The sequence below is a fragment of the Macaca thibetana genome, chromosome 6 (genome assembly GCF_024542745.1).
Source record: "Macaca thibetana thibetana isolate TM-01 chromosome 6, ASM2454274v1, whole genome shotgun sequence".
Classification (NCBI taxonomy): Eukaryota; Metazoa; Chordata; class Mammalia; order Primates; family Cercopithecidae; genus Macaca; species Macaca thibetana.
Window position 1 is genome coordinate 72,105,607 of NC_065583.1, and position 24,661 is coordinate 72,130,267.

The 24,661-nt window shown below is 41.0% G+C and overlaps 2 protein-coding genes across 2 annotated transcripts in view; one reads left to right on the forward strand and one right to left on the reverse strand.

The window, feature by feature from the left end:
- Positions 1-16,680, reverse strand: part of LOC126956139 (uncharacterized) — a 604,199-nt gene extending 587,519 nt beyond the window's left edge. Inside the window, exon 1 of the mRNA XM_050792988.1 lies at positions 15,539-16,680. Coding sequence (XP_050648945.1) covers positions 15,539-15,816 — 278 coding nt within the window. The 5' untranslated portion in view covers positions 15,817-16,680. The remainder of the gene's footprint in view (positions 1-15,538) is intronic.
- The window catches only part of PJA2 (praja ring finger ubiquitin ligase 2), a 74,262-nt gene continuing 65,139 nt past the window's right edge, over positions 15,539-24,661 (forward strand). The window contains exon 1 of the mRNA XM_050793055.1: positions 15,539-15,662. The gene's annotated coding sequence lies outside the window, so the exon portion shown is untranslated. The remainder of the gene's footprint in view (positions 15,663-24,661) is intronic.

Sequence of the window (24,661 nt, forward strand, 5' to 3'; positions counted from 1 at the left end):
GCCTCTGTTTGGGCCAGCATTGGCAGCCTGATATTGCCAATTGGTTTCTGTGTCGGGAACAGCTTTTGCCCCAGTTCTATTTTCATTAGGATTACAAGCATGAGCTTCGTCTCCCTAAACTCTAGCTAAAGACCATATGCGTGACTTTTCTTCATGAGAACAGCAAGTAGTTAATACCACGAATATGTTTTGCCAGGTTAAATCAAAGGCAATAGTTAAAGCCTGAAATTATTGAATGAACTTAGAGGTATCCTGGCTAAATGAACCAGGATTGAATTTGTGAAAGATTAGACATTGGGAAGGGGACACGAACTCAAATTGTTCCTAAATCTCCATTTGCCACCTCGAAGACAGGCAAAACATTTCAGGGATTTTCCGAGGACTCTGTACCAGTGGCATTCGTGACTCCCATGCCAGTATGTAAGGCAGATAAAGTATCTGGATATGGGATAGGGGGTTTACTGGGGGATGGAGCAGATGGAGAAGGGGTAGGTGAAGTGGGAACAGGCTGAAAAGAGTGTGACAGTCAAAAGGAAGGATCATCTAAGACATCAAAAAATCAAGGACAGAGGAAGTTCCTTGGAAGCAGGCATGACAATTTTCACATAATTTTGGGTTTTGGGATAAAGCCAAAAAGACCTGAACATATGGAACCTCTGAATACAAAAGAAAGTTATATGCTTCTTCCTGAGAGTTTGTGAGTCAAAATGGGATTAATTTTTAAGAATACAATCTAAGGGTAAGTAGGAATGAAAAAGGGAGTTCAAGAGCCCTAGGGCATCCTTTTGTCTCATTCTATTCAGAGATATCCCACCATGGATAGAAGGCCTGCCCCTGCCTAGGTGACCAGACCAGGCATGTCCTTGTTTCAGTGGTCAGCTCAAACCCAATGTGAAGGAGAACTCACCATAACTTATGATGTAGTGTCTGTGATGAACTTGAATCCAAAATTGGGTGCACCACCAGTGGCGCGTGTCTGCGCAGAGTTGAGATCGCTGCTGCTCATTTCCAAGGCACTGTTTACAGAACGTTAAAGTGAAAGTGGCCGGGCGCGATGACTCATGCCTATAATCCCAGCACTTTGGGAGGCTGAGGTGGGCAAATCACGAGGTCAAGAGATCGAGACCATCCTGGCCAACATGGTGAAACCCCGTCTTTACTAAAAATACAAAAAAAAATGGCTGGGCGCGGTGGCTCAAGCCTGTAATCCCAGCACTTTGGGAGGCCGAGACGGGCGGATCACGAGGTCAGGAGATCGAGACCATCCTGGCTAACACGGTGAAACACCGTCTCTACTAAAAAAAAAATACAAAAAGCTAGCCGGGCGAGGTGGCGGGCGCCTGTAGTCCCAGCTACTCGGGAGGCTGAGGCAGGAGAATGGCGGGAACCCGGGAGGCGGAGCTTGCAGTGAGCTGAGATCCGGCCACTGCACTCCAGCCTGGGTGACAGAGCGAGACTCCGTCTCAAAAAAAAAAAAAAAAAACAAAAAACAAACAAACAACAACAACAAAAAAATAGCTGGGCGTGGTGGTGGATGCCTGTAATCCCAGCTACTAAGGAGGCTGAGGCAGGAGAATCGCTTGAACCCAGGAGGCGGAGGTTGCAGTGAGTGGAGATCGCGCCATTGCACTCCAGCCTGGACAACAAGAGCAAAATTCATTCTCAAATAAATAAATAAAATAAAAAAATAAAGTGAAAGTGGACTTGTTACCCTGACAGGGAATAGCAAATTCGTCCTTTTGTCTTGGCCTTTGGGTAACACCAGGGAGTGACTTGGGCCAGAAACCCTCAATTCCCAAAGAGTACTCAAGCTGGCTCACTGGCCAGAAAAGAACCCTGGCCAGTCTCTCACCTCTAAGAACAGCAACAAACAGGTATCCCTTCTCTAGGCTTCAGGATCCCACTAAAGAGTGGCCTCAGCCAGGGACCATCAATTCCCATGAGTAAAGAACCAGGGCACCAAGGGAAGCAGGGAGGAAAAAGAGAAATCTCAGTAAAATCCCCTTACAGACCACCAAAATGCTGGGCAAAGTGTCAGAGTCCCAGCATTGGAAAGTCATGAGTTGGTAAGAGTTTACCAACAGCAATATAGGTTTGAAAAGGAAAGTTTTATTAGCATAACCGCCTGATGGGTTCACCTTGCCCACTGCCTAGACAGAGCTAATTTATCAGGACAGGGGAAATGCAATAGAGAAAGAGTAATTCACACAGAGCTGGCTGTGCAGGAGATCGGAGTTTTATTATTACTCAAATCAGTCTCCCTGAGCATTTGGGGATCAGAGTTTTTAAGGATAATTTGGTGGGGGAAGGCCAGTGAGTCAAGAGTGCTGGTTGGTTGGGTCAGAGATGAAATCATAGGGAGTTGAAGCTGTCCTCTTGTGCTGAGTCAGTTCCTGGGTGGAGGTCACAAGATCAGATGAGCCAGTTTATGGATTTGGGTGGTGACAGCTCATCCATTAAGTGCAGGGTCTGCAAAATATCTCAAACACTGATCTTAGGAATAGTCTTGGGAGGGTCAGAATCTTACTTATAGCCTCCAGCTGCATGACTCCTAAGCCATAATTTCTAATCTTGTGCTTAATTTGATAGTCCTACAAAGGCAGTCTCATCCCAGGCAAGAAGGAGGTTTGTTTTGGGAAAGAGCTGTGATCATCTTTGTTTTAAACTATAAAGTATAAACCAAGTTCTCCCAAAGTTAGTTCAGTTTACGCCCAGGAACGAACAAAGACGGCTTAGTGATTAGAAGCAAGATGGAGTTGTTTAGGTCAGATCTCTTTCACTGTCTCAGTTACAATTTTGCAATGGCGGTTTCATGAGACAGAAAGAATGCTGCAGGAAAGTGCAGCAGGATACCTCGGCAAGGGAGGACTGGGCACACCACAGTGGATTTTTCCTTAGGGGTATTTATGGACCTTAAAGTGGGAGCTTAAAAGTAATTTGAATCATTTATTAGCCATGTAGGTCATGACAAATGATTACATTTGTAGGCATTTTGGTGTTAGCAAGGGTTGCACAAGTCTCGACATGCATGCATTCTGGAGATGTACAGAAATTCTAGTAACTTAAAAATTTTTGGAAAAGAAGTCTGGAACCACAGCCCTGCTTTAGGTAATAGGGAAGTCTAATCACTTCTTAATTCCTCAGTTAAGGAGTTTTGCCTCTGGATGGTCTGCTTGATGGCCACCAGGTGATCTTTGCTCTCCTCAGTCATCATCATCATAATTATCATTTAATTAGTGATCATTGTCACTAATTATTGAATGCTCACTATGTGCTGGATACTGACCTAACTGCTAATTATTGCACTATTCCTCATGTTAACTCTTTAGGGGTAGGTGCTGTTATACTCCTCATTTTCCATATGTAGAAAGCAAGAATTGCGTCATCTAGTTAGTAAGAAACAAATACGGACTGCAAACAAAACTTTTTTTTTTTTTTTTAGACAGAGTCTCACTTTGTCTCCCAGGCTGGAGTGCAGTGGCACTACCTTGGCTCACTGCAACCTCCACCTCCGGGGTTCAAGCGATTCTCCTGACTCAGCCTCCTGAGTAGCTGGGACTACAGGCGTGTGCCATCACGCTTGGCTAGTTTTTGTATTTTTAGTAGAGACGGTTTTCACTATGTTGGCCAGGCTGGTCTCAAACTCCTGACCTCAGGTAATCCACCCACCTCGGCCTCCCAAAGTGCTGGGATTACAGGTGTGAGCCACTGTGTCCAGCCAGACAAAACTTTCTATATTCTATTCTGAATAACTAGAGCCATCAGATCTAAAACTCATGGGTGAATGTTATAAAGGAGGAAGATTTTGGCTGGGCGTGGTGGTGCATGCCTGTAATCCCAGGTGCTTGGGAGGCTGAGGCAAGAGAATCACTTGAACCTGGGAGGCAGAGGTTGCAGTGAACTGAGATTGCACCACTGCACTCCAGCCTGGGCGACAAGAGTGAAACTCCATCTGAAAAATAAATAAATAAATAAATGAGGAAGATTTTATCTTACCTAAGTAAGAAATTTCTAACATTCTACTTCTAATAGTTCAGAGATGGAATAAAACCTTATCTCAATAAGCTCCTCAAATATTGTTGTGTTGAATAGACCTTGGGAAAGGATTTCTGCATTGAGTAAAAAGCTGGACCAATCAATATCGATTCTTCCTTCAAATTCTTCAGAATTTGTCTTTTCACTAACAGCTGATATCATGCTATGAATCTCCTAGCCTATTTGTCTTGGCATTTTGCAATTACTACAATTTAAAATATATATATATATATATATATATATATATATATATATATATATATATATATATATATGGGTTGTTTTTTTTTTTGGTTTTTTTTTTTTGGTTTTTTTTTTTTTTGAGATGGAGTCTCGCTCTGTCGCCAGGCTGGAGGGCAGTGGCACGATCTCGGCTCACTGCAAGCTCCGCCTCCCGAGTTCAATCCTTTCTCCCGCTTCAGCCTCCCAAGTAGCTGGGACTACTGGCGCATGCCACCACACCCAGCTAATTTTTGTATTTTTAGGAGAGACTGGCACATGCCACCACACCCAGCTAATCGGGAGGCTGAGGCAGGAGAATCGCTTGAACCCAGGAGGTGGAGGTTGCAGTGAGTCGAGACTGTGCCGCCGCACTCCAGCCTGGGCAACAGAGCAAGGCTCCATCTAAAAAAAAAAAAAAGGAAACAAACAAACAAAAAAGACAAAAAGAAATCTAACAGCCCTGAAGCAAAGTTTTGGCATTCTAGTATTTACGGTTTTCCCAGGAAAACAGTTAGCTCCCCTTGAAGTAAAGCCTGACAATCAGCAAGTCCCACACATATTCATGGACCATCCAATTAATTTATTATTCAAATAAGAAAACAAATGAAGGATTATCATATACTTGAAGAAAGCTTGCAGTAAGAAAGAGAAATATTAAAATTTTAAAATGCTGTAAATGACACCGAAAGAAACCAACATAGTTCAAGGAACATAAGGAATCTTTGCAATGGAAAAAAAAATATCTAATTAGAATCTGTACTGCACTCTAGCCTGGGTGACAGAGTGAGACTGTGTCTCAAAAAAAAAAAAGGAAGATTTTTGGAGAAATTCAAGAAAAGATTATATTCATAATATAAGAGGAATATGGCATGAAAAAGAAGAAATCATAGGAATTAAAAAAACGATGGTTGAAAAATTCTGGCCAGGTGCGGTGGCTCATGCCTGTAATCCTGGCACTTTGGGAAGCCGAAGCTGACAGATTGCCTGAGCTCAGGAGTTCGAGACCACCCTGGGCAACATGGTGAAACCCTGTCTCTACTAAAATACAAAATATTAGCTGGGCGTGGTGGTGTGTGCCGGTAATCCCAGCTATTCAGGAGGCTGAGGCATGAGAATCACTTGAGCCCTGAAAGCAGAGGTTGCAGTGAGCCGAGATCGCACCACTGCACTCCAGTTTGGGCAACAGAGTGAGACTCCATCTCAAAAAAAAATAAAGAAAGAAAGAAAAAGAAAAATTCAATACAAGTAATAAAATATAAAGTTTAAGAATTCTCCAAGAAATTTGAACAAAAAGAAGATGAAAGAGTGAGAGAAAACAATTGGAAGATATCTAGAGAGGAAAGAAAAGAGAATGGAGGAAATTATCAATATAATAATACAAGAAAATTTCCCTGGGCTCAAAGATTTAAGTATTTATACAGAATAGGATTTACCCAATGCTTAGCACTTGAGTCAAAAAAAAAAAAAGAAAAGAAAAGAAAAAAAGAAAAACATTTAGAACAAATTGTTGCAAAATTTTAGAACACAAAGAGGAAATGTACTAAAACTTTTCTGAGAGAAAAAAATCAGGTTACCTATTGTTCTATTTAGAAATAGTTTTAAAGAACTTAATCCACTCTAGCGAGTTTGGTCAGACAAAAAGTGTATTATTTGTTATAAAATGTCTCACACTACTGTTGTGAAGGCTGATGAAATAGGCTCTAATTGGAGCTTCCATGAACTATCCCTAAAGTCACACTGCAAAACTGGGCCAAAAGAACTTGTGCCCTTACCATAAGCACCAAGAGCTGCTTGGCAGTTCAAGGAAAACTTCACTGTCACTCCCAGCTCCAGTACCACACAATCTGTATCACAATTCATACCAACAAGATGATGTCCAAACCTGACTCTGGACTGCCACAGAACTCAATATCAGATACTAGATCTTTGCCACAGAACTCAGTATCAGACACTAGATCTTTGCCACAGCTGCTAGAGATAATTCCAATTCCTCCACACTGGGTCTGCAGCAGAAACAGCCAAAACAGCAGAACGGTAGCTTTGACTTATGAAATTCACTTCACCTTCCAAATCTCATGTGGGTGCTTGTAATTGGCAGAACCTAAATGATATCTGGCAGCCTAACAGCTAAGGAATCCAAGAAATGGAGTCCTAAGAAGTGCTGTCTCCCATACTTAAAGGCGTGTTAAAAATTTGTAATGAAGGTTGAAGAAGCCAGTTCTGATTGTCTATCACTGTGATACTTGTGCCTGCAGTCTGTAACTCCAGGGCAAAAGGTTTGAAAACTACAGAGTATTAGAGGTGTGTATTATTGTTACTGACTGCTTAGCAAACTATGAGATGAAGGAAATAAGCTCAGGTGAGAAATGGCTATTTACAAATAGAAATGAAACAGAAATTCCAGAAGTTTGGGGCTGCAAAAGACTGGGAAAGTGAACTTCCACTACTAGACCCTAAACTGTAAGCTAAAAAAAACCAGAAAGGGTTTGATCAACAAAAACCAATTAAGACCAATCTTTATGAAAAAATTCAATTTAAGAGCATGGCTTTCCCACCCAAGCCTGATGGTATCAAGGTATAATCACCATTAAATGGAAAGAGAGAGACATGGAAATAAGGAAGCAAAGAATTAAACCAGACTTGAGAATTAAATCTAGAAAGAACTCTGAATATGGCTAAAGACTCATAGAACTACCAAAAAGGAAAAATATCAGAAATTTATTAAGAATTGGAAGGAATTATACTACTAAAGGACCACGAGTCTAGACTTTAAAAATGCATTTTCCTATTAAAACTTTAAAACAACTGTCTGGTGTGCTTCTGGTTGAATTCTGCTCCTAATTAACTCCTATCAGACTAACCTACCCACTGACAGCAACAATAAACACTAGGAAACTATATACAACAAATGTTTGAAGGCATAAAAAATTAGCAATGTTGGAAATACTTGAGAGCCTATGATCCTTGAGAAAAGGGTAACTCAGGAAGTGAGCTTCACATTCATACTGACTTTTCCCTAAGAGCAATTTGGTTTTTACCAAATTTACCAAATTGTGATACCAAGGAAGAGTTCAGACAGAAAGTGGATACACCAAGGACCCTTAGTACACAGAAGAGACAGAGATAAGAGTTCAAGGTTGCCAAAATGGCTGAACTCAAGAGGAAATACCCACAAGAGGAAAGAACTACAAAGAAGGAAACTAAAAACCTTTATACAAATTTCCCTCAAGTTATTAGCTGACTCCTAAATGATTTATGCAAAGAGCAAGACTACAAGAAAACCAGCAGAAAATACCAACTGAGACTATAATAAAGGGCTGAGAAGGTTTCAGCAGTCATATGGCCCAGGAGACAAAGACAGGAATGTAAGTCCTGCCAAGAGAAAGAGAGACCTTGGTAAATATTCCAGGCTTTCAGTTGAGACCCCAGAAGGGTAACTCTGTGAGTCAGGAACATGACCTGGGAATAAGGGATATATCCTAACAATAAAAGCAAAGCTGAAATAGACCAACCCTATCATAGCCTAACAGCAAGCCTCCACAGATTCAAGGTGATCTGCTGGCAGATCATGATCGCTAATGACAGTGACTTGCCTGCTAGATCAATAGAAATCTCAGAAATATTTCAAACTCACTTTCTCCAAGGTTTCTCCATTCTGTTGGCTGGATATTGATACTCAGACTGATCATGAAAGACACATATCAAAGATGGTAGACCTCAGTTCCTAAATGTGAAGTAGAGCATCCTGCTCATTCTGCTAAACGGCTTTTTAATAATAAGCAATATTATGTTGTGCTACTAAGACTTGAGAAGTTGGTTTATTACAGTGACTAATATATAACTAATAAAACCTCTCTATAGTCACCACCTCATTTAAATGCTATGACACATGTATGTTATTATCTCTATTTTCTAGCTCAGGAAACTAAGGCTCAAGAAAAGTAGATAATCAACCCAAGGTCATAAATGAAAAGGCTAAGATTAGAATTCCTATTTCTTCTTGAGTCAGTTTTGGTAGTTTGTGTCTTTCCAGAGATTTGTCATTTTGTCAAGGTTTTCTAGCCTGTCAGCATACAAATGTTCGCAGTATTTCCTTATGTTAACCTTTTATTTCTGTGAGGCCAGTAGTAATGTCTCCTCTAACATTCCTGATTTTAGGAATTTGAGTCTTTTTTATTTTTCTCTTGTTCAGTCTAGTGAAAGGCTCATCATTTTAAAAAATATATTTTTTAAGAACCGACTTCTGGTTCTGTTGAAAACCAGACATTTAAAAAATATGATATGGCAGCTCTGGAAAATGGAGTCTTTCTCCTTCCTGGACTTTTTTGTTGTTGCTGCTGTTTATTGCTGCTTGTTTAGTCACTTTTCTGAACTACTATGAAGTCTATATTCTTTGTCCTGTGTGGCCACTCCCACTGCTTGGTTAGTTTAATGTTTCTGCTTGCTTAGCTTAGTGTTCTGCTAATGAGTAGACATATTTTCTTAAAGGCCTGGAAACAATACATCTCCCAGTGTTTACTGATGGTCTGTGTGTGTACTGGAGTACAGGAGCATGGCTTCAACACTAAAGCAGGCAGTTAATAACTCTCCCTTAACCTTCACTTCCTACTTATGTAGAGCCTCAAGATCAGCCTAAGGTGAATGCTTAGGTTCTTCACAGGTCTTTCTGAGTGTATGAATAGCTTCACACAGCTGTGGGCATGTGTGTGAGCTTCTAGATCCCCAGGAATGTGTTGGAGTTTCTATTAGGCCATTTTCACACTGCTGATAAAAGCATACCTGAGACTGGGCAATTTACAAATGAAGTGGTTTATCGGACTTATAGTTTCACGTGGTTGGGGAGGCTTCACAGTCATGGCAGAAGGTGAAAGGCATGTCTCACATGGTGGCAGACTCTTTGTGCGAGGAAACTCCCCTTTTTAAAACCATCAGATCTTGTGATACTTATTCACTATCATGAGAGCAGTACAGGAAAGACCTGCCCCCATGATTCAACCACCTCCCACCAGGTCCCTTCTACAACACATGGGAATCCAAGATGAGTTTTGGGTGGGAACACAGCCAAACTATATCATTCTGCCCCTGACCCCTCCCAAATCTCATGTTTCAAAACCAATCATGCCTTCCCAAGAGTCCCCAAAAGTCTTAACTCATTTCAGCGTTTACTCAAAAGTCCACAGTCCAAAGTCTTATCTGAGACAAGGCAAGTCCCTTCTGCCTATGAGCCTGTAAAATCAAAAGCAAGTTAGTTACTTGCTAGATAAATGGGGGTACAGGCATTGGGTAAATATAGCCATTCCAAATGGGAGAAACTGGTTAAAACAAAGGGGCTACAGGCCCCAGGCAAGTCCAAAATCCAGCAGGGCAGTCAAATCTTAAAGCTCCAAAATGATTTCCTTTAACTCCATGTCTCATATCCAGGCCATGCTGATACAAGAGGTGGGTTCCCATGGTTTTGGGCAGCTCTCCCCTGTGACTTTGCAGGGTACAGCCTTCCTCTCAGCTGCTTTCATGGGCTGGCATTGAGTGTCTGCAGTTTTTCCAGGCACATGGTGCAAGCTGTCAGGGGAGCTACCATTCTGGGGTCTGGAGGATGATGGCCCTCTTCTCACAGCTCCACTAGGCAGTGCCCTAGTAGGGACTCTGTGTGGGGGCTACAACCCCACATTTCCCTTCCTCATTGCCCTAGCAGAGGTTTTCCATGAGGGTCTTGTCCCTGCAGCAAACTTCTGCCTAGGCATCCAGGTGTTTCCACATATCCTCTAAAATCTAGGTGGAGGTTCCTAAACCTCAATTTTTGACTTGTGTGCACTCACAGGTACAACACCGCAAGGAAGCTGCCAAGGCTTGGGGCTTGCACCCTCTGAAGCCATGGCCTGAGCTCTATGTTGGCCCCTTTCAGTCACAGCTGGAGTGGCTGGGACACAGTGTACCAAATCAGTAGACTGCACACAGCACAGGGACCCTGGGCCTGGCCCAAGAAACTATTTTTTCCTCCTGGGCCCCCAGGCCTAAGATGCAAGGGGCTGCTGTGAAGACATCTGACATGCCCTGGAGACATTTTCCAGATTAACATTTGGCTCCTCGTTACTTATGCAAATTTCTGCAGCTGGTCAGAATTTCTCTTCAGGAAATGAGATTTTCTTTTCTATTGCATTGTCAGGCTGCAAATTTTCCAAACTTTTATGCTCTGCTTCCCTTATAAAACTGAACGCCTTTAACAGAACCAAAGTCACCTCTTGAATGCTTTGCTGCTTAGAAATTTCTTCTGCTGGATTCCCTAAATCATCTCTTTCAGGTTCAAAGTTCCACAAATCTCTAGGGCAGGAGCAAAATGCTGCCAGTCTCTTTGCCAAAACATAACAAGAGTCACCCTTGCTCTAGTTCCCAACAAGTTCCTTATCTCCATCTGAGACCACCTCAGTATGGACTTCATTGTCCATATAATTATCAGCATTTTGGGCAAAGCCATTCGACAAGTCTCTAGGAAGTTCCACACTTTCCCACATTTTTCTGTCTTCTGAGCCCTCCAAACTCTTCCAGCCTCTGTCTGTCACCCAGTTCCAAAGTCACTTCCACATTTTCGGGTATCTTTTCAGCAATGCCCCACTCTACTGGTACCAATTTACAGTATTAGTCTGTTTTCACACTGCCATAAAAACATACCTGAGATTGGACAACTTACAAAAGAAAGAGGTTTATTGGACTTGAAGTTTCACTTGGCCGGGGAGGTCTCACAATCATGGCAGAAGGTAAAAGTAATGTCTCATGTGGTGGCAGACAAGAGAAGAGAGTTTGTGCATGGAAACTCCCCTGTTTAAAACCATCAGACTTTACTCACTATCATGAAAATAACCCAGGAAAGATCTGCCCCCATGATTCAACCACCTCCCACCAGATCCCTCCTACAACACATGGGAATTCAAGATGAGATTTGGGTGGGGACATAGCCAAACCATATCAGAGTTTTTCAAAGTTCCTATGGACATCTCATTCTCCAGCTTTACATTTTGAGGTAGGAGATTAATTAGCAGGATTTGTTTTTTGAGCACTGGTCAGTACCCATCACTACTGCTCTTACCAGAGCAGGATCTGGTAGAAACAGAGTGCAGTAAAGAATCCAGCTGAAACCAGCAAAGGGCAACAAAAGTGACCTCTAGCTGCCCACACTGTTCATTACTATAAAGACACTCCTGCTGGGACCATGACAGTTTACAAATGCCATGGCAACAAGCCATGGCAACGGCCTGAAAATTACCTTATATGGATCTAAAAACTCCTCACCTCTAGAAAGTTCTAATAATATACCTCTTAATTAGCATATAATTAAAAGTGGGTTTAAATACAGCTTCCAACAGCACATACGCTGCTACTCTTGGCATGCTGCCCATGGGTTACCACTGCTCTGCAACGAGCAGTATCTCTGCTGCTGCTGTACACTGCCACTTCAATAAAAATCGCTGTCTAACACCAGCAGCTTGCCATCAAATTTTTCCCTGGGTGAAGCCAGGAACCTTCCTGGGCTAAGCCCCAGTTTTGGGGCCCACTTGCCCTGCATCACTTTCAAGTGTTTGGTTAAGCTGTATTTGGCCCCAGCTGTTTCCACTGCCTAAGACAGTGGCAAAGTTAATCAATGTTTTTGTTTTTGACAAATGACCCCTGGGGAAAAGTCTTTGCACTGGGTGAGTCTGGAGTGAAATCAAATAAAGGCAGCCTTGTACAATCTGCAGAACCACCAGATAGGTCAAATAATGACAGTTCTCTGGAAATTAGGCTCTTTAAAGGAGCTCCAGCACCATTCTACTTCCCCTGCTGGCTACCAGCCTGCTCATTTTCACAATTGTGGGCTGTTGGTTTTCAAAGCTACAGTGGACCTGGACATGTGACTGTTAGAGTAGGGCAAGTCAAAATGACACAAAACTCACTGTTCTTAGAGATTCAGCTGTTTGAATAAATACTCCCTGGATTGCTGCAAACCTTTGGTAAATTTTCAGAGTTCTAAAAAAGCTGGTTCTGACAATTTTGCCAGTGTTCTCATTGCTGAAGAGAATTTTCAGAGGTCCTTACACCTTCATTTTGGCTGACATCACTCTAAGGCTATGATTAGAACATAGATCCTCTCACTCCTTGACCGAGCCTTCTTCTATTTAAATTAGTGGTCATCAAATTTTTTTTTTTTTTTTTTTTTTGAGACGGAGTCTCGCTCTGTAGCCCAGGCTGGAGTGCAGTGGCCGGATCTCAGCTCACTGCAAGCTCCGCCTCCCGGGTTCACGCCATTCTCCGGCCTCAGCCTCCCGAGTAGCTGGGACTACAGGCGCCCGCCACCTCGCCCGGCTAGTTTTTTGTATTTCTTAGTAGAGACGGGGTTTCACCGTGTTATCCAGGATGGTCTCGATCTCCTGACCTCGTGATCCACCCGTCTCGGCCTCCCAAAGTGCTGGGATTACAGGCTTGAGCCACCGCGCCCGGCCGTGGTCATCAAATTTATGCATATCAGAATTACCTGGAAGGCTTGTAAAAATACAGCTGGGCAACATACCTAGAGTTTCTGATTCAAGTCTGAGGTTGACACCTGAGAATTTGCATTTTATGTATATATTTATTTTTTATTTTTATTTTTTTGAGGCAGTCTCACCCTGTCACCTAGGCTGGAGTGCAGTGGCACGATCTTGGCTCACTGCAGCCTCTGCCTCCTGGGTTCAAGGGATTCTCCTGCTTCAGCCTCCTGAGTAGCTGGGACTACAGGCATGTGCCACCATGCCTAGCTAATTTTTGTATTTTTGGGTACAGACAGGGTTTCACTATGTTGGCCAGGCTGGTCTTGAACTCCTGACCTCAAGTGATCTGCCTACCTCAGCCTCCCAAAGTGCTGGGATTACAGGAATGAGCCACCACGCCTTGCCAGAATTTGCATTTTTTAAAAGTTCCCAAGTAATGCTGATGCTGTAGGTGTAGGGATTATAATACACTTTAGGAACCACTGCAGAATATCATGTAGTACCTTCAATCCATTGCCTTAGGTAGTGCTTCCCAACCCTGGAATCAACAATAATACATATAAGCGAATAATATATACTATTATCTCTATGTAGTAATACAATACATAAGCTATTATGTATTTAGTACTTCATTGTAGGCATGATATGCTTTACATTGATAGGGTTATTTAATCTATACAACTCATGAATTGGTATTATTACTTTCCCATATTTATAATAAATTGGAAACTGAGGTCAGAGAACAAAGTAGATTGCCCAGAGGCACATGGCTACAAATGCAGGAGCCAGTATGTGAATATGTCTGTTTGATTCTAGAGTACAGGCTTTTTCAGCCTCCATACCAGTGTTTCTCATAGTAAGAGCCCACTTATGATGCCTTGGTTAACTGTAGTTGGGACATGCATGCAGGATTAAAAACAATGACTCATGTAGTGAGAAAGTGATTGTTATTCTGGCTCTATTTTTTCTATCCTTTGATGACATCATGATAAAAATACCATTTGAGTGCTATATCTTTAATGTGTGTCTAATGGTTGGTAGCCTGCCCTTTTAACAAAGAGAGTTGTCTTTAGACTTAGAGCCTTTAGTGGGCAACAATCTGTAGCCACAATTTAAAAACATTGTTTTGCATTCATTTTTCTTACAGTTACTTTCAACTTATAATAGGTGATGCTAGTTTTCCATTTATAGTACTTTTATAAAGTCTCCTTAAAGAAATTAAAGAAAACATACATTTATTTAAAGAAAAAAGGATAGTGAGTAGTATACACAGATACAGTATGAAAAAGGTTGAAATTTGGGAATCCCTGCCTTCCAGAACAGGTTAATGTTCCAAGTGGGCCAATCTGGAACACCCTAAAGGGAAGTTAGGGAAATGTAATTAAAATATGAATTTTGTTTTTTTCAAAGAGGTACTTGGATGGTTAGAGTCAGAACTCCTACAGCAACACGTGTAAAGGCAGGGTAATATCAAGCGAGGAATGGTTTCTTGGTAAGAAATGTACTACAGGAGTGGGCTGGGATTCAGATGGGATTTCACAAAATGTCTGGCAAATTCTCATAAACCTAAATTTCTACAGTAAATTTTGGGTAATTTGTTTCCAACAACAGCGAAAAAATTGTCTCAGTTCACAGGCAAGAGAGTTTGCAGTTGTTAAGGGGACAGCACAAGAAGTGGGGCTCTTAATTCGTGGGGGAGGGGTCGCGATGAATACATCCTGGGCACCGGGCGACGGGTCGGGGGTAGGGAATAAGAGAAGACAGCGGGACTGTAATCAGAGAAGCGGACACGTTTCAAGATGAATAAAAAGAACATGTGCGGAACGAAGAAACAGTTTTGTATCACTGACATAATTAACTAAACTGTTACCCAGGTTTAAATTAAGCAAGGTGTCCGGGGACTACAGCTGTTGTATTTATTTTGGCTGCATGTCATGGGAGCTGTTACTTCCCGGCTTGACAAACAGCCTCAAGATGCAAGCTGGGAGGCTGTGGTCAGCCCAAGGCTATGGAGAGGAAAGGCAGGCCTCCTCTGAACCCCGCCCCAGCAGAATAAGAAGCGAGGGGCAAGGGTCAGCGCGGAAAGGGAGGGTGGAAAGCGCCACAGAGTGCCCAGGGTCAGGGTGGGTAAACGAGCCTTTCCTCCTGTCTTTTTTTTTTTCTCCCACAGATATCTGAATTGTAACTGAACTTTATGCCAGACCTTAACCTTGTTAATCAGGTTTCCAGTCAAATCAGGATCGATTTTAACGCCTCCATTTTGGTTGTCGCTATTGGAATTTCCGAAAAAGCCTAACTGCGCCAGTCCTTCTGTTAGTTCTCCACACCCACCTCCCTTTCCCTGAGACCCCGCCCTTTTCTCTCAGCCCAAACCACAAAAGGCCGCGCTGTTTTAGCTCCTACACGGTGCTCCGCCCCCTCCCCAAACGTCGCAGTACTGCAGGGAAAGGAGGTGGGCCCGGCTGGGGGTGGGGGACGGAGTCGGCTTCGTCTTTCCGCTCTTCAGCCAATGGTGAACTCCCCCTGAGGGAGATGGGGGAGCAGGCTGTAGAGAAGGTCCAAGTATTTTTCCCTTTTTCTGCCACGTCCCAACCATTGACGTGAGCCCACTCCTCAGGTTCTGATTGGGCGTATGCATTGTCCCCCGGCAGAGATCCTGTAAGCCGATTGGTCATCTCTGCCATGAGGGCGGGGCTTGCATACTCTCCTCCTTCGCCTCAACCGCGGCGCAAGGGGCGGGACTCGCCGCTACCGCCTCTGCTTCCGCCGCCGCCACCGCCGCCGCCGCCGCCACAGCCGCCAGCCGCTGCGCGTTCGGCGGGGGAGGAGTTGGAGGCGGAGAAGAAGGCGGTGGTGGCGGGTGGAGGTTCGAGCGCTGTTCTCGCTCCGGAGCCGCTGCACATTTCGGTGAGGGTTTTTTTTTTTTTTTCCAATCTGGCTTGTTCCGCTGTAGGGAGTGTGGGGGTCGGGGCGAGGAAATTGCTGCGTTCTGCTCCTCAGTTTCTCTGTCTCTAGCCTCGGGAAGGAGCGGGGCCTGTCCCTGGCCTGCTGCGCCGGCCATGGTGGGTGGGGTTGATGGCTGTGGGAACCCTTTTTCGCTTCCTGGGCCCTGTCCAGCCCGGACCCGGGCCGCGCTCCTATCCGGGACGGTCGCTCCCGCCGCCCCCCGACGGATGACATCGGTTGGTATCGGGGTCTCCGCTGCCGCTCTTTCCTCCTGCCTCTTCTGCCGTCCTTGGTGACTTGGCCAAGGACCCCGCTGGCTTTCCCGTACACTCGCCACTGTCCGAGAGTGTGCCCCCCAACCAACACCTCACACCCCCCTTCTGCCGGTTTCCCGTCTCCCCGCGTAGAGCGGAACCATCTTACGCCACAGGCCTGCAGCCCCCCTCCCCCGAGGAGCCTTCCGTTGCCGTCGCTCTGCTGGGCGTCTGCATTTTCCCCGATTGTCAGTGAGGCTCGGCACGCAGACACCCCGCTCGAGCCGCAGCAGTCGCTCTACTCCCGGGATCAGCACCCTTCCGCCAGGGCTGTTCTCTGTTAGCGATGTCAGGCCAGAGCTCCTCTTGCAGATGCACCTTTAATTTGGCCTCCCTCAGATGACTGTTAATCATTTTGCGCACATTCAAAATGGTGAGCTTGAAGACGCTCAGACCAAGTTGAAGCAAAGGGAGGTGGTAAATAGTCATTTTGCAGGGAGGAAGAGTAATCTGAGAGTTCTGTCTCCGGACATTAAAAAAAAAAAAAATTTACATCCGCATAGGCACTTCTTTTGAGTCTGCTGGTTTTGTGAAGTTTAAAATTTTCGTTACAGGCTTAATGTATTCTGTTTTATCATGAAATATTTGGTCACATTTCTTTAAAATGGCAGTCACCTTTGCTGAAGGCTACAGATTATGTGAAGTGTATGTGAATAAACCTGAGGATAACAGTAATAAACGTTTAAACTATATTTTTCAGTGTTGTAATTGTCTTTTGGGATTCATGTCAATTTTATATGAGATAACCACTTAATTTTAAAAATTCATTACAGACATGGCAAGTTTGATGTACATTTCAACAATGTAAATAACGGACTGTTAGGTAAAATTAGAATATTTCTTTTCATCCCCCAGTCCCACTCCAGTGTCAAGTTGACAGTTTAGTGTTCATTTTTCAAAACGCTCTTACAAATGCACTTCTAAACACATAAACGTACAGGTAAAGTTTTTTTTTTTGAGGGAGGCTATACCATATACCAAACATGTTTGCATACCGCTTGCTTATTGACTTATTTACATATCTTGAACACCTTTACTTGTTACATAAAGGTCTCCCTAATACTTTTTTAAAGGCTAACTGGTATCTCATCAGTTTGAATGGGCTATAATTTATTCCCTTTTTGAAAGACATTTAATTGTAGTTTCTTTTTGGTATCACAAATAATGATTTATAGTGAAAATAACTTTCTAATTAATTGATCGATGTTTAATTACAAATTTTAACTCATCCTTGATTTAAAAAAATTAAACAGTATGGAAGAATGTAAGATAAAAAGTACCGCTTCCACTTCTAGTCCTGCTTGCATCCTGATTGTCTGCCACCGTTAACAATTCAGTAAACTTCCTCTATGTGTGATTATTTCTGGAGCATGGGTTCCTAGAAGTGGAGTTGCTCAGTTAAAAGATTATGCGTATTTTAAATTTTGGTAACCCTTTCTCCCTCTTTATTACTCTTGTTGAAAATATTCTTGAATGTTTCTTACACATTTCTTCTTCTAGGTAAACTTTAGACTCAACTAAAAATCCTTAGCTATTTTGAATAAGATTGTATTGAAATTTTAGATTAATTTGGAGACAACTGATCTTTATAGTATTGAGTCTCTCTCCTCAGAAATGTGGCCTCTCCATTTTATTCACATCTTGTTTTATATTCTTAGGGAAATTTTTATAGTTTTTCTTTTTTTTCTTCATACGTATAACATTCCTTCCCAGTATTCCTAGCTATTTTATGGTTTGATTCGTGTGGTGGATGGAAACTTTAAATAACATTCCTCTCTCTCTCTTTTCTCTGGTTATAGCCAAACTTTTGAGTTTTCTATCATGTATCAAATTATTTTATTGAGTTGATTATCAGGAGATAGTTACAGTTTTGTGGTTTCCTTTTCAGTTTTTATAACTTAGGTGTTTTTCTCATTGCTTTTGCAATTATACATCCTATAAAATGTTGAACACTGATAGATTAAAAACTAATAGCACTGATAGCTAAAAACATGGTATTGTTTCTGACTTTAAGGGGGAATGCTTCTAATGTTTTAGCATTAATTATGATGTTTGCTGAAGCTTTCTGGTAAAGCCGCCGATATTAAAATATTTTCTTCTAGTCTTGGCTTTCCAAGATGATTATGTTGTTGTTTCTGACATTTTTAAAAACCATAAAAGAGTTTTCTTATATATATATTTTTGACATCTTTTGAGGTGGTATATGTGGTCATCACCAGTATTCCCTGGTTTATATTTTCCTGAGAGATCACCCTCTTAGAAAATCAACCTTATTGAGGATTTAAAATGTACAGTGTATTTTGTTTTTGACAAATGTGTACTCTGTGAACACCACCACAGTCAAGAGTGGAATATTTTCATGTCACAATTAAGGTATAGCATATTTTCATCTCCCCCAAAGTTGCCTTTTACAATCAGTCACAATTTCACCCTCAGGACTAGGAAAGCACTCATCCTTTTTTTCTTGCTATAAATTGGTATCATTTTCTCTAGAATTTCATATAAGTGGAATTATGTAATACATACTCTTTTGTATCTGGCTTTTTCTCTTGGCATGTTTTTCAGGATTATCCATGTTTTTCTGTACTTAACTGGTTCATCTCATTTTATTGCTGAATAGAAGTCCCTGGTATTGACTTACTAGTTTGTTGACCATTCCACCTATTTACAGATACCTGGATTGTTTACAGTTTGGGGCTGTTATTAATAAATAACCTTCATTTATTGAACATTCATTTATTCAATGAACATTTCATTTATTTTGAATTTTTGTGAACATCTTTTTTTCTTGGTAATTCCTAGAAATGGAACTTGTTGGGTTGTATGATACATAGATGTTTAACTTTGTAAGAAACTGCCAAGCTGTTTTCCAGAGTGGTTGTCCTATTTTACATATCCGTCAGCAGTGTATGACAGTTCCAGTTGCTCCACATCGTCCTCAGCACTTGGTTATTTCAGTCTTTTAAATTTTAGCGCTTTTAGTGGGTATGTAGTGGTATCATACTGGGATTTTAATTTGCAGTTACCAGATGACTAATGGTGCTGAGAATTTGCTCAAGTGTATGTCTTAATGAGCAAAAGATCTGTTGACATCTTTTGTTCGTTAAAAAACAAAACAAAAAAAATGGGTGGTTTGTCTTACTGAGTTGTAAGCATTTTTTAATGCATTCTTAATACAACTTATTTGACACAGTGATACATAAACACACACAGTGCAATCTAAAGCTTGTTTTTTTTTTTCATTTTCCTAACTTTAAAAGAAGAGCTTTTAATTTTGATAAATTCATCTTACCAACTTTTTCTTATGATTTGTGCTTCTGTGTTCTAAGAACTCTTTACCTAATGCAAAGTTGTGCAGATTTACTCTTATGATTTTTCTATAAGTTTTCTAGTTTTGGCTTTTATGTCAAGGCACATTATACATTTTGGGTTAGTTTTTGTATATGGTGTGTAGTAAGGGTCAAGGCTCATTTTCTTTTCAGGTGTATATGTAGTTGTAGCACCATTTGTTGGGACTACTTTCCTTTCCCCATTGAATTAACTTTGTCAAAAGTCAGTTGACCATATAGGTGAATCTGTTCCTGTACTTTTCTCTTGATCTTTGTGCCTATAATTTTGCCAATACTAAGTTGTCATGGTTATTTTTACTTTATAATAAGTGTTGAAATTAGGTAATATGAATCCTTGAACTTTATTCTTTTTCAAAATTGCCTTGGCTATTCTAACTTTACCATAAAACTTTTAGAGGCAGCCTGTTGGTTTCTACAAAAAGTCCTGAAGGGATTTTAATTTGGATTGTATTGAATGCATAGATCAATTTAGGAAGAATCGACATCTTGAGTCTTCCAATTCATAAATACATGTTGTCTCCATTTATGTAGGTCTTCTTTCATTTCCTTTGTCAGCATTTTGTAGTTGCATCATAAAGATGTTACTCATTTTGTTAGATTTATATCTAAGTAATAATTGGTACTATTGTAAATAATAATTTTCTTAAATTTTAGTTTCCAGTTATTCACTGCTATATGTAAAAATACAGTTGGTTTTTGCATACTGACCTTGATTCTTGCAACCTTGCTAAATTCATTTATTCGAGTAAATTTTTTGTAGATTCTTTGGAATTGTCCTATGTAGAGAATCATGTTATTTGCAAATATAGATCCGTTTTATTTTTTTCAATTTGTATGTAACTCCCTCCACCTTTTCTTCTTATTAGACTGACTAAGACCTCCAGTATGATGTTGAATAGCAGTGGTGAAAGCAGATATCCTTCTCTGTTCCTGATCTTAAGAAGAAAGCTTTGAATCTTTCATTATTGAGTGTGATAGTGGTGCTATAGATTGAATGCTTACGTCCTTCCAAAATTCATAGTGTTGAGACATAATCCCCATTGTGAGGGTATTTGGAGATGGGGTCTCAGGGAGGTGATTAGGTCATGAGGCTTCTGCCTTCATTAATGGATTTGTGTGCTTATAAAAGAGGTCCCAGAGAGCTCCTATCCCCTTATGCCATATGAGAACACAGTGAAAAAACTGCAGTCTGTGAACCAGGAAGTGGCCCTCACCAAACATTGAATCTACCAGCGCCTTGATTTTGGACTTCCCAGCTTCCAGAACTGAGAAGTAAATTTCTTTCTGTCTTTTTTTTTTTTTTAAACAGAGTCTTGCTCTGTTGGCTAGGCTGGAGTGCAGTGGCGCAATCTGAGCTCACTGCAACCTCGGTCTTCCAGGCTCAAGCAATTCTTCTGCCTCAGCCTCCCGAGTAGCTGGGATTACAGGCATGTGCCACCATGCCCAGCTAATTTTTGTATTTTTAGTAGAGACGGGATTTCACCGTGTTGGCCAGGCTGGTCTCGAACTCCTTACCTCAGGTAATCCGCCTGCCTTGGCCTCCGAAAGTGCTGGAATTGCAGGTGTGAGCCACCGCGCCAAGCTGAGAAATAAATTTCCGTTGTTTATAAGCCACTTCAGTCTATGGGAGCTTGTTATAGCGGTCCTAATGGACTAAGACAAGTGGCCTTTTATCATATTGAGGATGTTCCCATTCTATTCTTGGATTGCTGAGAGTTTTTGTTGTTGTTGTTTTTGAGACGGAGTCTTGCTCTGTTGCCCAGGCTGGAGTGCAGTGGCCCCATCTCGGCTCACTACAACCTCCACCTCCTCGTGGGTTCAAGTGATTCTTCTGCCTCAGCCCCCTGAGTAGCTGGGATTACAGGTACACGCCACCTGGCTAAATTTTTTGTATTTTTGTAGAGATGGGGTTTTACCGTGTTGGCCAGGCTGGTCTTGAACTCCTGACCTCATGATCCTCCTGCCTTGGCCCCCCAAAGTGCTGGGATTATAGGCATGAGCCATTGTGCCTGGCCGAGAGTTTTTTTGTTTTTTGTTTTGTTTTAATCGTGAGTGGATGTTGAGTTTAGTCAGGTATTTTTACTGTATTTATTGAGATGATAATATGGTTTGTTTCTGTGTTAATGTGATGAATTACATTAACTTATTTGTGAATGTAGAATCATCTTCCATTCTGTGGCTAAACCTCACTTGGTGATGGTGTATTATCTAGTATCATTTTTATAAATTGGTGAAATATTTTGTTTTTTTTGTTTTGCATCTATGTTCATGAAAGATACTTTTTCACGTAATGCTGGTTTCATAGAGTTGCAAAGTGTTTCTTATATTTTTGAAAAAAGTTTTATCAGGATTAGTATTATTTGTTTTATAATTTTTTTTTTTTAGAGTTTGCACGTGAACTCTTCTGGTCCTAGAGTTTTCTTTGTTGGAAGGCTTCAAGGGATAAGTCCAATCATTCTTTAATAGATACAGGATTATTAGGGTTATCTATTTCTTCTTGAAAGCTTTCAGTCTTTGTATGAGTCACTCACTAAGTGCGGTTTAGTAGTTTTTGTCTTTCAAGGCATTTGTCTTATTTCATTTATTCATTGTCATAAAATTGTTTCTTAATTATTTTGATGCCCATGACATCTGTAGTGATGTCTTTCCTTTCATTCTTGTTATTAGCAATGTGACCTCACTTGTTTTTATTTGGTTCCAGGTTTATTTTATTAATCTTTTCGAAGTCAACTTTTTATTTGATTGCTTTTTGATTTTTTTATTTTTAGTTTTATTGATTTCTACTCCTTACTATTTCTTTCTGTATGCTTTGGGTTTAAAATTCCTCTGTGTTAATTTATTAAGGTGTAAGCTTAGGTCATTGACTTGAGACCTTTTTTCTTTGCCTTCCAATCACTGCCCGAGGTGCTCACACAAATTTGATGCACTGATTATTTTTAAAGTTCTTACGTCACTTCCACTTTGACCCATGGAGGCTGCTGTTTAATTTCCAAATATTTGGTGATTTTGCATGTCTCTTTCTTTGTATAATTTGTTTTAAATTCTTTCATGTTTGTTGTATGATCAGAATATGGTTACTCTCAGTAAATGTTCCATGTCCACTTCAAAATAATGTGTATTCTGCTGTTTAGCGATGGAGTATTCTATGTCAAGTTGATTGATGGTGCTTGTTAGGCTTTCTGTTTCCTTACCGAGTTTTTGTTTGTTTCATTGATCATTGAGAGAAGAGTGAAGTCTCCAAGTATAATGGTGAGTTTATTTCTCCTTTTCAGTTTTTGCATCATGTGTATTGAACCTCCTGTTAGGTGCGTGTAAATTTAGGATTGTTAAAACTTTTTGGTGAACGAACCCCTTTATCATTATGTAATGCCCTCTTTATCTGTGATAGTATTCTTTTCCAAAGTCTACTTTATCTAATATTAATGTTGCCTCTCTAGCTTTCTTTTAGTGTTTGTATATTATTTTCCATCCATTTAATCTGTCTTTTATTTAAAATGGGTTTGCTCTGTTGTGCATATGTACCCTAGAACTTAAAGTATAATTAAAAAAAGAAAAATGAGTTTGTTCTAGACAGCCTTTTTAAATTCATCTCGAAAAACCTGTTTTTAAATTGAAGTGTTTAGACTGTTTACATTTAATGTAATTATTGATGTAGTTGGATTTAAATATATAATCTTAATTGTTTTCTGCTTACTCTGATGCCTGTTTTTGAGTCCATTTTATCTTGACCATTGACTCACTACTTACACTTACTTTTTCTCTTTTAAAAAGTTATTGGCTTCTCTGTGATTTATATTATACATCTTTAATAATATACCATATTGAAGCAGTATTACACCACATTTTTCATAGTGTCAGAGCTCTACAACAGTATATTTACAATGTATATTTACAATTTCTCGTTATCTTTTGTGCTATTACTGTTTTACCTTTTACAAATGCCATAAATGCATAATACCTTGTAATGTTTGTTTTATTCCTGTGCTGTCTAATATGGTAGTCGTTAGCCAGTGTAGCTATTTAAATTTGAATTTAAAGTAGTATAAGTTAAATTAAAGTTCATTTTCTTTGTTATAATGGCCTCTTTTCCAGTGCTTACTCCTTTTGCATGAAGAACTTCCTTTCACATTTCTTGCATTTCAGTTCTACTGGTAACAAAGTTCCAAAGATTGTCTCACAAATACTTTGTTTCACTTTTTCTTTTGAAAGATTTTGCTGGATATACATTTAATGTTCACAGTGTTTCTAATATTAAGGATGCTGTTTATTACCTTTTGACTTGCACAGTTTCAAATAAGAAGTTGGCTGTGATTCTTATTTAGTTCCTTTTTCTACTGTCAGTATCAAATATGTTTTATCAGTGGTTTTTAAATTTTATTTTATGTGTTTGTTTTTTGAGACAAGGTCTTGCTCTATTGCCCAAGCTGTAGTGCAGTAGTACAAGCTTGTCTCCCTGTAGCCTCCAACTTCTAGAATCAAGCAATTCTCCCACCTTATCCTCCAGAAATGCTGGGATTGCAGGCCTGAGCCACTGTGCCCAGGCTGTCATTGGTGGTGGTAGTGGTTGTTTTTGAGACAGAGTCTCACTCTGTTGCTCAGGCTGGAGTGCAGTGGCGCCATCTCAGCTCACTGCAACCTCCACCTCCTGAGTTCAAGTGATTCTTATGCCTCAGCCTCCCAAGTAGCTGGGATCACAGGCTCCTGCCACCACACCTGGCTAATTTTTGTATTTAACAGGGTTCCACCACGTTGGCCAGGCTAGTCTCAAACTCCTGGCCTCAAGTGGTCTGCCTTGGGCTCCTGGAGTGCTGGGATTGCAGGCATGTATCATTCGTTTTTTGTTTTGTTTTGTTTTGTTTTTTGTTTTTTTGTTTTTGAGGTGGAGTCTTGCTCTGTCTCCCAGGCGGGAGTGCAGTGGCGTGGTCTCGGCTCACTGCAAGCTGGGCCTCCCAGGTTCACTCCATTCTCTTACCTCAGCCTCCTGAGTAGCTGGGACTACCGGCACCCGCTACCATGCCTGGCTAATTTTTTTTGTATTTTTTTTAGTAGAGACAGGGTTTCACCATGTTAGCCAGGATGGTCTCTATCTCCTGATCTCGTGATCCACCCACCTCTGCCTCCCAAAGTGCCGGGATTACAGGTGTGAGCCACCGTGCCCGGCCATATCATTCATTTTTTATAGCAGGTTAGAGATGTTACATCGTGGGATATGTGTACATTTTTGTGTGTGTTATATTTATACTGCTTTTGTAGGGGGGAATCGCTGAGTTTCTTGGGATTTATGATCTTTTAAATA